This window comes from Salvelinus alpinus, chromosome 12 (assembly GCF_045679555.1).
Source record: "Salvelinus alpinus chromosome 12, SLU_Salpinus.1, whole genome shotgun sequence".
NCBI lineage: Eukaryota > Metazoa > Chordata > Actinopteri > Salmoniformes > Salmonidae > Salvelinus > Salvelinus alpinus.
Window position 1 is genome coordinate 3,888,965 of NC_092097.1, and position 15,549 is coordinate 3,904,513.

Below are 15,549 nucleotides of genomic sequence, written 5' to 3' on the forward strand. Positions count from 1 at the left end.
TGTGATGTGAAGGCAGATTCAGGTGTATTGGGCAGAGAAAAATGCCTACAGGCGAAACAATAAGTCGAATCTTCAAGCCATGAATTGTCCTTATACCAGGAGCTGTTGAAAGCCCTTTTTTTGTACTATGCTGAGTTTTGGGAAATGTTTTCAAACAGGGCTGTACAGGACCCTCTTCTCTGGATCTTGAAATGTCTGAAATACACATTAAATAATGTGTCATATCTTTATGGAAATGTATAATTAAGGGATCCCCAAGATTAGATACTAACAGCTGCTAACTAAAATGTGTAGTTTAAAGTATAGGCCTGGCCTGCCATTGGGTCCTTTTGGAACAGAAGTCTGATATCTCTCCCTTTCTTTTCATGTTTAATTGACCCTTTGCAAAAATAAGACAGTCTATGGTTACATCTAAGCATCCAATTACCCACATATTAGTCCAATCTCATTCTTAGTTATAAATCCCCATTATCATAACTGTACCTTAAAATCAACTACCAGCCTAAGTTACGAGTTAGATCATGGCTAGCTCTACTCTGCAGTAAGTAACTTAGCTAGCTATAATTTTGTACACCTTTACGATAGAAAACAGGCTAACTGCAAATTGTGGTAATCTTTTGAGTAACGTTAACAGATTGATAATAACAATTGTTTGTTTTGAGTTCAAGTATGAAAATCTGAGTTAATGGATTTCATTAACTCAACACTAGCAGCCTACTAGTTACCCCACATTAGCTAAACATTCGTATACTGTAACTTACAACACTGCACTGTATATGTGTGTATTACTAGCACAGATGTAAACAGAATGTTAGGCTAAATTGGGAACCGATCTCTATCTGATCAACTGTCTGTGACCGTTATGTAATCTTCTGGCCCTTCTTTGGACAATGTGTTAACAAACCTCCAGACGAGCTTCAATGCCATACAACACTCCTTCCATGGCCTCCAACTGCTCTTAAATGCTCTAAAAATTTAATACATGTTCTTCAACCGATCGCTGCCCACACCCGCCCGCCCGTCTATCATCACTACTCTGGACGGTTCTGACTTAGAATATGTGGACAACTACAAATACTTAGGTGTCTGGTTAGACTATAAACTCTCCTTCCAGACACACATTAAGCATCTCCAATCCAAAAATGTAATCTAGAATTGGCTTCCTATTTTGCAACAAAGCATCCTTCACTCATGCTGCCAAATATACTCTCGTAAAACTGACTACCCTACCGATCCTTGACTTCGGCGATGTCATTTACAAAATAGCCTCCAACACTCTCATCCAATTTGCTATCACAGTGCCATCCGTTTTGTCACCAAAGCCCCGTATACTACCCATCACTGCGACCTGTATGCTCTCATTGGCTGGCCCTCGCTTCATATTTGTCGCCAGACCCACTGGCTCCAGGTCATCTATAAGTCTTTGCTAGGTAAAGCCCCGCTTTATCTCAGCTCACTGGTCACCATAGCAGCACCCACCCGTAGCACACGCTCCATCAGGTATATTTCCCTGGTCACCCCCAAAGCCAACTCCTCATTTGGCCGCCTTTCCTTCCAGTTCTCTGCTGCCAATGACTGGAACGAATTGCAAAAATCACTGAAGCTGGAGACTTATATCTCCCTCACTAACTTTAAGCATCAGCTGTCAGAGCAGCTTACCGATCATTGCACCTGTACATAGCCCATCTGTAAATAGCCCACCCAACTACCTCATCCCCATACTGTTATTTTGTTTTTGCTCCTTTGCACCCCAGTATCTCTACTTGCACATTCATCTTCTGCACATCTATCACTCCAGTGTTTAATTGCTAAATTGTAATTATTTCGCCACTATGGCCTATTTATTGCCTTACCTCCCTAATCTTACTACATTTGCACACACTGTATATAGACTTTTCTATTGTGTTATTGACTGTATGTTTGTTTATTCCATGTGCAACTCTGTTGTTTGTGTCGCACTGCTTTGCTCTATCTTGGCCATGTCGCAGTTGTAAATGAGAACTTGTTCTCAACTGACCTACCTGGTTAAATAAAGGTGAAATATATATATATATATATTTTAAATGGAGCCAAAGGTCTAACGTTAACTTACACAGCGTTGTTCAGGAAACCTAAACCCGTTGGTAAACCTTAAAACTTACTTCAAATATGATGCTTTCGCTAATCGCAAAAAGAGCTTGTGGAGCTGCGGAATCCCTCTACTTCTTCTGTATGTTCTTCTTATTCTTCTGTATCTCGCAACCAAAGTTAATATTCTCTCTTCTTCGTCCTCGATTTGAAAAATCTGCCGCCAAACGTCAAAATAAAGGCTTATTTCAACAAGAGGTGAAATGAGATGTCAATCAGCATCAAACTGCCAGTAGCGAATTACATTTTGGGTTGGCACCCGGGGTGGCCAATCAGATGTCAGGGGTGTCCAGTGCGACCCCGGACACCCCTCTGGCTCAGCCCCTGGGTAGAAGCTGTTAAGGAGCCTTTTAGTCCTAGACTTGCCGTGCAGTAGCAGAAAAAACAGTCTATGACTTGGGTGACTGGAGTCTCTGACAATTTTTTGGTCTTTCCTCTGACACCGCCTATTATATACGTGCTGGATGGTAGGAAGCTTGGTCCCAGTGATGTACTTGGCCATACGCACTACCCTCTGTAGCGCCTTACAGTCAGATGCCGAGCAGTTGCCATACCAGGCGGTGACGCACCCGGTCAGGATGCTCTCGATGGTGCAGCTGTAGAACTTTTTGAGGATCTGGGGACCCATGCCAAATCTTTTCAGTCTCCTGAGGGGGAAAAGATGTTGTCGTGCCCTCTTCACGACTGTCTTGGTGTGCTTGGACCATGAAAGTTCGTTGGTGATGTGGACACTAAGGAACTTGAAGCTCTCAACCTGCTTCACTACAGCCCCGTCAATGTTAATGGGGGCCTGTTTTGCCCACCTTTTCCTGTAGTCTATGATCAGCTCCTTTGTCTTGCTCACATTGAGGGAAAGGTTGTTGTCCTGGCACCACACTGCCAGGTCTCTGACATCCTCCCTATAGGCTGTCTCATCATTGTCGGTGACACTGTTGTGTCGTCAGCAAACTTAATGATGGTGTTGGAGTTGTGTTTGGCCACACAGTCATGGGTGAACAGGGAGTACAGGAGGGGATTATGTACACACCCCCGAGGGGCCCCAGTGTTGAGAATCAGCGTGGTAGACGTGTTGGTGCCTACCCTTACCAGCTGGGGGCCATCAGGAAGTCCAGGATCCAGATGCAGAGGGAGGTGTTTAGTCCCATGGTCCTTAGCTTAATGATGAGCTTTATGGGCACTATGGTGTTGAACCCTGAGCTGTAGTCAATGAACAGCATTCTTACATAGGTGTTCCCTTTGTCCAGGTGGGAAAGGGCAGTGTGGAATGCGACTGAGATTGCATCATCTGTGGATCTGTTGGGGCGGTATGTGAATTGGAGTGGGTCCAGGGTATCCGGGAGGATGCTGTTGATGTGAGCCATGACCAGCCTTTCCAAGCACTTCATGGCTACCGATGTGAGTGCTACGGGGCGGTAATCATTTAGGCAGGTTACCTTCGCTTCCTTGGGCACAGGGACTATGGTGGTCTGCTTGAAACATGTAGGTATTACAGACTCGGTCAGGGAGAGGTTGAAAATGTCAGTGAAGACACTTGCAGTTGGTCCTCGCGTGCTTTGAGTCCACATCCTGGTAATGCGTCTGGCCCTGTGGCTTTGTGAATGTTAACCTGTTTAAAGGTCTTGCTCACATTGGCTACCGAGAGCGTTATCACACAGTTATCCAAAACAGCTGGTGCTCTCGTGCATGCTCCAGTGTTGCTTGCCTCGACACGAGCATAAAAGATATTTAGCTCGTCTGGTAGGCTTGCGTCACAAGGCAGCTTGCGTCTGGGTTTCCCTTTGTAATCCGTAATAGTTTTCAAGCTCGGCCACATCTGACGAGCATCAGAGCCGGTGCAGTAGGTTTCAATCTTAATCCTGAATTGACGCTGTGTTTGTTTGATGGTTCGTATGAGGGCATAGCGGGATTTCTTATAAGCGTCCAGATTAGTGTCCCGCTCCTTGAAAGTGGCAGCTCTCGTCTTTAGCTCGATGCGGATGTTGCCTGTAATCCATGGCTTCTGGTTGGGATATGTACGTAAAATCACTGTGATGACGGCGTCATCGATGCACTTATTGATGAAGCCGAAGGCTGAGGTGGTATACTCCTCAATGCCATTGGATGAATCCCGGAACATATTCCAGTCTGTGCTAGCAAAACAGTCCTGTAGCTTAGCATCCGTGTCATCTGACACTTCGGTATTGAGCGAGTCACTGGTGCTTCCTGCTTTAGTTTTTGCTTGTAAGCAGGAATCAGGACCAAATGGAGGGCGGGGAGAGCTATGTATGCATCTCTGTGTGTGGAGTAAAGGTGGTCTAAAGGTTTTTTTCCCTCTAGTTGCACATGTGACATGCTGGTAGAAATGAGGTAAAATGGATTTAAGCCACTAGGAGCACCGCTTATGGATGAGCATTCTATTGTTTAATTATGGCATTATAGAGTTGATCTTAATCTCTATCCAACAATGTCACCAAGTTTCTCAACCCACAGAACCCCCATAATGCTCTGTGGCACAATCCAAATACAACACACTAGGTTCATTCTCTGATACTAATTCTATGATTGGATGGACAACGTGTCAGTTCTTACTGCAAAATAATCTATTGGTTGAAGTGGTCATAATTATCATGTATGTCTATGGAAGGGGCTGAGGCCTACGAGCCTCCTAGGTTTTGTATTGAAGTCAATGTAGCCAGAGGAGGACAGAAGCTAGCTGTCCTCCTGCTACACCATGGTGCTTCCCCAGACAGTGCTGTTGAAGTTACTGTAGACCTTCATTGCAAAACAGTGTATTTTAATACATTTTTTGGTGATATTAATATTTTTAGTATAGTTTTATCTAAAAATGATAACTTTAATATTTAATTTTTATGAAATTACTCTGAGCAGGATGGTCATCCCCTTCCTCCTCTGAGGAGCCTCCACTGATGTACAGTATATGAATATAAAAGGTGTGTACAGCAGTTGTTATAAAGGATGAGCCTTGACTAGAATACAATATATACAAACAAAGTGGGTAAAACAGTATGTAAACATTATCAAAGTGACCAGTGTTCAGTGACTATGTACATAGGGCTGCAGTCTCTAAGGTGCAGGGTAGAGTACCGGGTGGTAGCCGGCTAGTAACAGTGACTAAGTTCAGGGCAGGGTACTGGGTGGAGGCCAGCTAGTGGTGACTATTTAAAAGTCTGATGGCCTGGAGATAGAAGCTGTTTTTCAGTCTCTGTCCCAGCTTTGATGCACCTCTACTGTCTCTGAGGTCCTTGATGATCTATATAAAAGGCAATTCGTAATCCAATTCCAAACTTGGCTTGAGGCCACAGGTGTACTGTATGTGATGCCATAGTCAGATGCGCATCCAAAGCAACCACAGAACAGGGAATCCCAAGCCTCAATAGTGTAAAAACAAACATTTATTTTCCAAACAAAAGGTAATTTCATAGGCTATATCCATCGACGAACAAAGTCAAAGCGATCAGGTTTAAACTGTAAACAAAATAGACTCGTAGGAGATGTCTTAGTTGCAAGTTGTAGCGTAGCGGTCAACAAAACGGGAAGGTACCGCCATACCTGAGGCCTGGTAGACCCATACTGCAAAAAAACTAAATAGGTAAAGGGAAGGGGAACATCGGAAAAAAGGGGTGTGTCCAGGAAAGGCTTTATAATGCTTTTAAGTACCCGTGATAATCATAATAGAAACACATGAGTTCATCAACCATTCTCCATAATTCATAATTAAATATTTATACTTATATTCAATAATATATTTTTTATAAATTGAGCAAAACAATAAATATAGCACAAATAAAGAAAATTTGAATTTGGCTCCAACAATCTTCTTGGCCTACCTTTGACATCGGGTGCTGTAGATGTCTTGGAGGGCCCTCAGTGTGGCCCCGGTGATGCGTTGGGCTGACTGCACCACCCTCTGGAGAGCCCTGCGGTTGCGGACGGTGCAATTGCCGTACCAGGCGGTGATACAGCCCGACAGGATGCTCTCAATGGTGCATCTGTAGAAGTTTGTGAGAATCTTAGGGGCCAAGCTGAATTTCTTCAGCCTCCTGAGGTTGAAGAGCCGCTGTAGCGCCTTCTTCACCACATTGTCTTCACACTCTCCACTACGACCCCGTCAATGTGGATGTGGGGCGTGCTCCCTCTGCTGTCTCCTGAAGTCCACGGTCAGTTCCTTCACTTAGTTGACATTGAGGGAGAGATATTTTCCTGTCACCACTCCGCCAAGGCCCTCACCTCCTCCCTGTAGGCTGTCTCATCGTTGTTGGTAATCAGGTCTACCACTGTTGCGTCATCTGATGATTGAGTTGGAGACGTGCGTGGCCACGCAGTCATGGGTGAACAGGGAGTGTAGGAGGAGGCCCAGCATGCACCCTTGTGATGACCAGCGTATCGGAGGTGTTGTTGCCTACTTTCACCACCTGGGGTCGGCCAGTCAGGAAGTCCAGGACCCAGTTACACAGGGTGGGGTTCAGACCTAGGGCCCCGAGCTTAGTGATGATCTTGGAGGGCACTATGGTGTTGAGGGCTGAGCTGTGGTTGATAAACGGCATTCTTACATGGGTATTCCTGTTGTCCAGATGGGATAGGGCAGTGTGCAGTGTGATGGCGAATGCGTCATCCATGGATCTGTTGGGACGGTATGCAAATTGTAGTGGGTCTAGGGTGCTGGGTAAGGTGGAGGTGATATGATCCTTAACTAGCCTCTCAAAGCACTTCATGATGAGAGAAGTGAGTGCTACGGGGCGATAGTCATTTAGTTCAGGAACCTTTGCTTTCTTGGGTAGAGGAACAATGGTGGACATCTTGAAGCAATTGGGACAAAAGACTGGGATAAGGAGAGATTGAACTGGTCTGCACATGCTTTGAGAACACGGCTTGGGATGCCGTCTGGGCCGGCAGCCTTGCGAGGGTTAACGCGCTTACATTTCCTACTCACGTCGGCCACGGAGAACGAGAGCTCACAGTCCTCATGAGCGGTGGTGACCTGCATCGGCGGCCAGGGGAGCACAGTACACACATAAACACAGGCCGTCTGACTGACCCCTTTAATACTCAAACAAACATGTACACAGTGTTGTGGTCATTGTGTGTTAGTTCAGAGATGAAAACAACATTGGAAAAAGCATGGTGGGTACATAAAAGAGGCTGAAAAACAAACACAAGCGGGGTAGTGATTTGTTGTCTTGTAAAACGTGTGTACTAGAGTGGTTTCAGTCTTTATTGTATAATCATGTATTGCATTTATATAGTGCCTTTCCCCCTACAGTAGGTGCTAAAAGTGCTTTACATAGTAAGGGGGCAAACTTACCTCTTCCATGACCAATGTGTAACATCCATTTAGGGGAATGCATGGAAACCATTTTGTTCAAGAACACTCACCACACATCAGCTGTCATGGTGGAGAAGTGAGGTGTGATATATGCCAATTGGGAATCAGGGGGATGATTTGGTAGCCATGACTGAAAGGGACCAGATTGGGAATTTGGCTAGGAAACCAAGGTTTAAAACCTTACTCTTACGATAAGTGCCATGAGATTTTTTTTTTAAACCACAGGACACACTTATAACATCTCATCTGAAAGATGGCACCCTAGGCAGGGCAATATCCCCTTCACTATACTGGGATCTCCTTAGACTAGAGGGAAGAGTGCCAGCAGCATCTGGTCTCCCATCCAGGGACTGACCAGGACCAACCCTGCTTAGCTTTAGAGGCAGGCCAGCAGTAGGATGCAGGGTGGTATGGAAAGGTTAGTGTTAAAGATTAGTTGGAGCTCATAGATGTCTCTCTCTCTTTCACTCTAGGTCGTTTGGTGTGGTACTGTGGGAGATGCTGACAGGAGAGGTGCCGTATAAAGACGTGGACTCCTCGGCCATCATCTGGGGAGTGGGCAACAACCGCTTGAACCTGCCCGTCCCAGAGAGCTGCCCAGATGGATTCAAAATACTGCTGCGACAGTGCTGGTGAGATAGAGGAATGGGAGGGAGGTAGAGAGGTGGGAAAGGGGTGGGAGGTAGAGAAATGGACAGATGGATGAAGGGAGGCGTGGAGGAAAGGCCATAAACATGGCAGTAACTGAGGAGGAGATAAACAAGAGCTACAAGAGCAGCTTTCATGAAAAAACGTATTTTCTTCGAAAACCACATTTTTTTAGGCTTATATATATATAGTAAAACACATCAATTCTGGTCTTCATTGTGACAGTTCATTGCAAAAGTGATATACACTACATGGCCAAAAGTAGGTGGACACCATTTCAAATTAGTGTATTCGGCTATTTCAGCCACACCTGTTATGTATAAAATCGAGCACACAGCCATGCAATTTCCATAGACAAACACTGGTAGCAGAATGGCCCTTACTGAAGAGCTCAGTGACTTTCAACATGGCATCGTCATAGGATGACACCTTTCCAACAAGTCAGTTCATCAAATTTCTGCCCTGCTACAGCTGCCCCGGTCAACTATAAGTGCTGTTATTGGGAAATGGAAACGGCTAGGAGCAGCAACGGCTCAGCCGCGAAGTGGTAGGCCACACAAGCTCACAGAACGGGACCGTCGAGTGCTGAAACACGTAGCACTTTAAAAATCATCTGTCCTCGGTTGCAACACTCACTACTGAGTTCCAAACTGCCTGTGGAAGCAACGTCAGCACAATACCTGTTCGTCGGGAGCTTCATGAAATGGGTTTACATGGCAGAGCAGCCGCACACAAGCCTAAGATCACCATGCACAAGGCCAAGAGTTGGCTGGAGTGGTGTAAAGCTCGTAGCCATTGGACTCTGGAGCAGTGGAAACGTGTTCTCTGGAGTGATGAAACACGCCATCTGGCAGAGAACGCTACCTTCCCCAATGCAAAGTGCCAACTGTAAAGTTTGGTGGGGGATAAATAATGGTCTGGGGCTGTTTATCATGGTTCGGGCTAGGCTCCTTAGTTCCAGTAATGGAAAATCTTAACGCTACAGCATACAATGAGATTCTAGACGATTCTGAGCTTCCTACTTTTTGGCAACAGTTTGGGGAAGGCCCTTTCCTGTTTCAGCATGACAATGCCCCTGTGCATCAAGCGAGGTCCATACAGAAATGGTTTGTCGAGATCGGTGTGTAAGAACTTGACTGGCTTGCACGGAGCCCTGACCTTTGGGATGAATTGGAACGCCAACTGCGAGCCAGGCCTAATCACCCAACATCAGTGCCCGACCTCACTAATGCTCTTGTGGCTGAATGGAAACAAGTCCCTGCAGCAATGTTGCAACATCTAGTGGAAAGCCTTCCCAGAAGAGTGGAGGCTGTTATAGCAGCAAAGGGGGGACCAACTCCAAATTAATGCCCATGATTTTGGAATGAGATGTTCGACGAGCAGGTGTCCACATACTTTTTTTGGTCTTTTAGTTGTCAATCTAGCTCTTTTTGCCCACAGCGATTCAACTCTACTATTGAAATGCTGATGTAGAGGCACCTCTACGTCTGTGGTCTCCAACAAGTCGATCGCAAGCTACCTGCTTTTTAAATATTTCATTTATAATATTCCTCCGATGCCTACACACATCTAATTCTGAAAGTGAAAGCATACCTGTGAGATGGGTGGTAGTAGTTGTAGGTTGTTATACAGTACCCAAGACCAATCTGTGAGTAATTTGATCATTGGGATAAAAGCTACTGCGTAAATACTGCAATGCGGGTTGGATTGAAATGAGCGCCTAATCTTCATTTTCACAGTGACGATAGCACTTTTCTTCCCAAAACAATACCGAGACCACAATAAAAAAAAATTTAACTGCATGGGGGATTCGAACTGGCAGGTGGCAATTAATGTCAGGAACTCGGCATATTACCACTGTGAGAGAACTATCCAGAGCCATATTTACTTGCGATGCACACCATTTTATTATCTGAGCATGCCAGTGGACTTCTGGTAAGTATGCTAGTGAGAAATTGTTGGGATCAGGTATAACTACATTTACCCACCCCCAAAATTAGTATTTATGAGCAATTCTCCCCACCCACAACTTCTCACCTGAATGCATTTTATTTTTTTGAAGGGGTTGGACAAAGGCTGAAATTGGAGTTGAGAGTTACCCTTTAAAAGGTAGAGGTAGACATGTTCTAATATTGTTGTTTTTCCTGCTCCCAGGAGCTGTAAGCCCAGGAACAGACCTTCTTTCCGTCAGATCCTCCTACATCTGGATATCGCTTCAGCTGACCTGCTGTCTACCCCACAGGAGACATACTTCAAATCTCAGGTAAAGTAGAGCCCAGTAGAGTACAGTAGATTACTGCTCTCTAACCCTGACCCCACAAGAGACGTACTTAAAATAACACTAGAATGGACATTTGCATGCCGGCAACATTACTACAGGACGGCCATTTAGAAATTAAACTTTCATTGTACAGTTGAGTAATTTCGAATTTTGTCCACAAATGTACCCACATTTCCATTATATGTCAATAGTTTATGATTAGTGAATTCCATAATATAATTATTTTGTTAGACATTTTTCACTATTATCTGAAATTGTATTTTTTCAAAGCCATTTGAGCTGTCGTGATAGCTGTTAGAGGAAAGTGCTGCTAGGCAACCCCCTGGACTTGGCCGGGGAGGCCCTGGCCAAAGCCAATGTGAAAGACTTGCTAGCAAACCTTTGTGCCTTCGGAATGTATTCGGACCCATTGACTTTTTCCACATTTTGTTACAGCCTTATTCTAAAATTGATAAACATTTAAAAAAATCCCCAGCAATCTACACACAATACCCCATAACGACAAAGCGAAAACAGGTTTTTAGACATTTTTGCAAATGTAAAAATAAAAAACATAAAATACCTTATTTGCGTAACTATTCAAACCTTTTGCTAGGAGACTCGAAATTGAGCTCAGGTGCATCCTGTTTCCATTGATCATCCTTGAGATGTTTCTACAACTTGATTGGAGTCCACCTGTGGTAAATTCAATTGATTGGACATGATTTGGAAAGGCACACACCTGTCTATATATGGTCCCACAGTTGACAGTGCATCTCAGAGCAAAAACCAAGCCATGAAGTCGAAGGAATTGTCCGTAGAGCTACAAGACAGGATTGTGTCGAGGCCCAGATGTTTCTGCAGCATTGAAGGTCCCCAAGAACACAGTAGCCTCCATCATTCTTAAATGGAAGAAGTTTGGAACCACTAAGACTCTTCCTAGAGCTGGCCGCCTAGCCAAACTGAGCAATCGGGGGAGAAGGGCCTTGGTCAGGGAGGTGACCAAGAACCCGATGGTCACTCTGACAGAGCTCCAAAGTTTCTCTGTCGAGATGGGAGAGCCTTCCAGAAGTAAGGCCATCTCTGCAGCACTCCACCAATCAGACCTTTATGGTGGAGTGGGCAAATTGAAGCCACTCCTCAGGAAAAGGCACATGACAGCCCGCTTGGAGTTTGCCAAAAGGTACCTAAAGGACTCTCAGAAACACAATTCTCTGGTTTGATAAACCAAGATTGAACTCTTTGGCATGAATGCCAAGCATCACGTCTGGAGGAAACCTGGCACCACCCCTACAGTGAATCATGGTGGTGGCAGCATCATGCTGTGGGGATGTTTTTCAGCGTCAGGGACTGGGAGACTAGTCAGGATCAAGGCAAATATGAACGGAGCAAAGTGTAGAGATCCTTAATGAAAATCTGCTCCAGAGCGCTGAGAACCTCAGACTGGGGCGAAGTTTCACCTTCCAACAGGACAACGGCCCTAAGCACACAGCCAAAACGACGCAGGAGTGGCTTCGGGACAAGTCTCTGAATGTCCTTGAGTGGCCCAGCCAGAGCCCGGACTTGAACTCGATCGAACATCTCTGGAGAGACCAGAAAATAGCTGTGCAGCAACACTCCCCATCCAACCTGACAAAGCTTGAGAGGATCTGCAGAGAAGAATGGGAATGTGCCAAGCTTGAGTGTCATACCTAAGAAGACTCGAGGCTGTAATCACTGCCAAAGGTGCTTCAACGAAGTACTGAGTAAAGGGTCTGAATATTTATGTAAATGTGATTTAAGTTTTTTATTTGTAATAAAGTAGCAAACATTTCTAAAATACTGTTTTTGCTTTGTCGTTATGGGTTATTGTGTGTAGATTGATGAAAACAAACTATTTAATCAATTTTAGAATAAGGCTGCAACCTAACAAAATGTGGAAAAAGTCAATGGGTCTGAATATTTTCAGAAGGCACTTTACTAAATAAATACTGCACTTTGACCCACAAAACTTATTTTCTAGATTCATGTAGTTGTATTGGCAAGTAATTCAAGTTCTGAAACAACTTATTAATTCTTTAAAATGCCCATGCGAGTAGAAATCCAATCTTTAGAGCTGAAAGACAATGGCCAGAGCTTACACATGATGTTGCACGATTTAAATCAATAAGTCACCCTTTTAGTCAACATATGATATATTTGGGCTTGAAGTGACAAATCCGAACTGCCCACTCAATGTTGTGTTTTCCTATGAGATGAAGTACAAATATTTTTTTGCCTACGTTTTGGTTCAGGGCTGGGTTTTATTTAAATGTTACCACCCACAAGCATGGCCTGAATTTTTTAAATATTTATTAGAAACACATGCAAAGTTATTCCTCTTCGCGACTGAGCCAAACATCCTTTCGACGTCCACTTGCTATTGCTGCTGTTTTAAACCGCTACTTTGCACTCTATATCTATATATCAATCTGTCTATTTGTCTAAATCCATTTGTCTGTTTGTAGCTTTGTCCAAGTTTATCTGTCTCACTTCTGTATCTCTTTGTCTTTTTGTAGCTTTATACGTGTGTCTGTCTGTCCATTTGTGCAATGCCCCGCGGCTACGGTGCGTGCAGGGTTGCTGGTTGAAACATCAAAGACTGGAGTTTGTATGAGTTGCCCTCTCGATGTCTCCATCCTCATGTTTACTGCCAGTGGATGACTTTCCTCAGCTTTGAAGAGTCGTAAGAAACTGTACGTGTGTCAGTCTGCAATGTGTATATCACCCGGGAGTCCTTTTTTAATTACTTGCCGGTGGAGCTGGGCTTTCAAATGAGGCTTTGACTCAATGAAGATGCTTTTCCAACCATCTACCCGGACGGCGAGACTGTAAGTAAAAGAGAGCTTCTCAGCTAGCTAGTTATCTGATCAAATGTAAATTATAAACGTGCCCCTTCTACAATAGTTAGCTACATCATTACATGAAATGCTTATGCAATAAACTAGCTAGCTAACGACGTTAGCTTAGCTGTGATAAATGTATGATATCAAAACATCCGAATGAAGTGAGGTCAGTTCAAGATAGCTAGCTAGCCACCAAACTATTTGGTTTAGGACAAAACGTATCCAAAACTTTCTAGGTTACAATGTACATATATTTACGGGTTTCTAGCAGAAGAGAGATTGCTCCCAGACAGACCCGCCACAGGCTTGTAATTTCTCTGCGCAAGCATCCCCACAAAGGAGGAGCAAGGTCGAGTTTATGACGCTCAAGTAGAACCTACAGTGGTGCTCATAATAACACAATCAACAAGAATAATTAGCTAGTTGGCTTGGCTATTCCCTTTGCCTCTCCCCACCTATTCAGATGTAATGTTACCTCATGTTACTGTTGCTACTGACATAGTTGACATTCAGATGACTTCAAATACAGGCTTACTGGGTAAATCCGCAGCTCAATTGAGAAGCATCTCTAAGAAACAATACCAATACAAATCGCTATCTGAGGTAAGGTTCAGAGGAGCTGCGGAGAGTGTGAGAGGGACAGGCTGCACTTGGGTGGGGAAGGGGTTTGGGGGCAGACAGTTTGACTGGACTTGCCAATGGGAATGAGATAATGACTGCCTACTTTATGTAGCCTACAGTTCACTAGATTATCAAACGTGTCATTTTGCCTGTTTATCACAACAAAGAGTTGCATGTGGATGGTACGCCATGATAGGAGTATCACAGAGACGCCAAAACATCAGTTGTCTTTCTGCATAATCTACAGCCGCCCAGTTCCAGCCAAAACACAAGAGCGTGTCTTCAAATACAGCAACACTGGTGCGCATGCCTGAAACCTCAGCTCCTTGCAGTCCTCAGCTCCTTGGACTATTCCAACGATGACTCCAGTTGACGACACAAACACCATCTGCGATGGAAAACTGTAAGATGACACTGTAGTGAGCTTGTAATGTTATTTTATGACTAAATGTGTTGTAGACTAATGTAGACAGTGAAAAAAAAGTGTACCTCATACCGGCAATTACAGAGTCCTTAACACACCTGTTCACATGTTGAGGAATTACATTGTGTACGACGACTGTGTGCTGCAGCTTTTCCACTCCTGTCTGGTTTGAGGCGGTTCAAAGGCATACTGATCTCCATTGTCCAGATATGCCCTCACTGCGACCACATCAAGACGTGGAAGAGTCAGCCATACAGTGTATTCGGAAAGTATTCAGACCCTTTTCCTTTTCCCACATTTTGTTACATTACAGCCTTATTCTAAAATATATATATTTTTTTTTAAATCCTCATCAATCTACACACAATACCCAATAATGTCAAAGTGACATCAGGTTTTTAGAAAATTTTGCACATTTATTAAAAATAAAAAACAGAAATACCTTATTCTGTTATGAGACTCAAAATTGAGCTCAGGTGCATCCTGTTTCCATTGATCATCCTTGAGATGTTTCTACAACTTGTTTGGTATCCACCTGTGGTAAATTCAATTGATTGGACATGATTTGGAAAGGCACACCTGTCTATATAAGGTCCCACAGTGACAGTGCATGTCAGAGCAAAAACCAAGCCATGAGGTTGAAGGAATTGTCAATTGAACTCCGAGACAGGATTGTGTTGAGGCACAGATCTGAGAAAGGACACCAGAAAATGTCTGCAGCATTGAAGGTCCCGAAGAACACAGTGGCCTCCATCGTTCTTAAATGGAAGAAGTTTGGAACCACCAAGACTCTTCCTAGAGATAGCCGCCCGACCAAACTAAGCAATATGGGGAGAAGGGCCTTGGTCAGGGAGGTGACCAAGAACCCGATGGTCACTCTGACAGAGCTCCAGAGTTCCTCTGTGGAGATGGGAGAACCTCCCAGAAGGACAACCATCTCTGCAGCACTCCACCAATCAGGCGTTTATGGTAGAGTGGCCAGACGGAAGCCACTCCTCAGTAAAAGGCATATGGCAGCTTGCTTGGAGTTTGCCAAAAGGCACCTAAAGGACTCTCAGACCATGAGAAACAAGATTCTCTGACCTGATGAAACCAAGATTGAACTCTTTGGCATGAATGCCAACCATCACGTCTGGAGGAAACCTGGCACCACCCCTACAGTGAATCATGGTGGTGGCAGCATCATGCTGTGGGGATGTTTTTCAGCGGCAGGGCCTGGGAGACTAGTCAGGATCGAGGAAAAGATGAACGGCGCAAAGTACAGAGAGATCCTTGATGAAAA

General features: G+C 44.4%; 1 protein-coding gene across 1 annotated transcript in view; it reads left to right on the forward strand.

Moving 5' to 3' along the window:
* Positions 1-7,515: 7,515 nt before the first annotated feature.
* LOC139536495 (mitogen-activated protein kinase kinase kinase 12-like) overlaps positions 7,516-15,549 on the forward strand; it is a 38,144-nt gene continuing 30,110 nt past the window's right edge. Inside the window, exons 1-3 of the mRNA XM_071337048.1 lie at positions 7,516-7,526; positions 7,924-8,082; positions 10,253-10,361. Of these exons, the coding sequence (XP_071193149.1) occupies positions 7,516-7,526; positions 7,924-8,082; positions 10,253-10,361 (279 nt within the window). The remainder of the gene's footprint in view (positions 7,527-7,923; positions 8,083-10,252; positions 10,362-15,549) is intronic.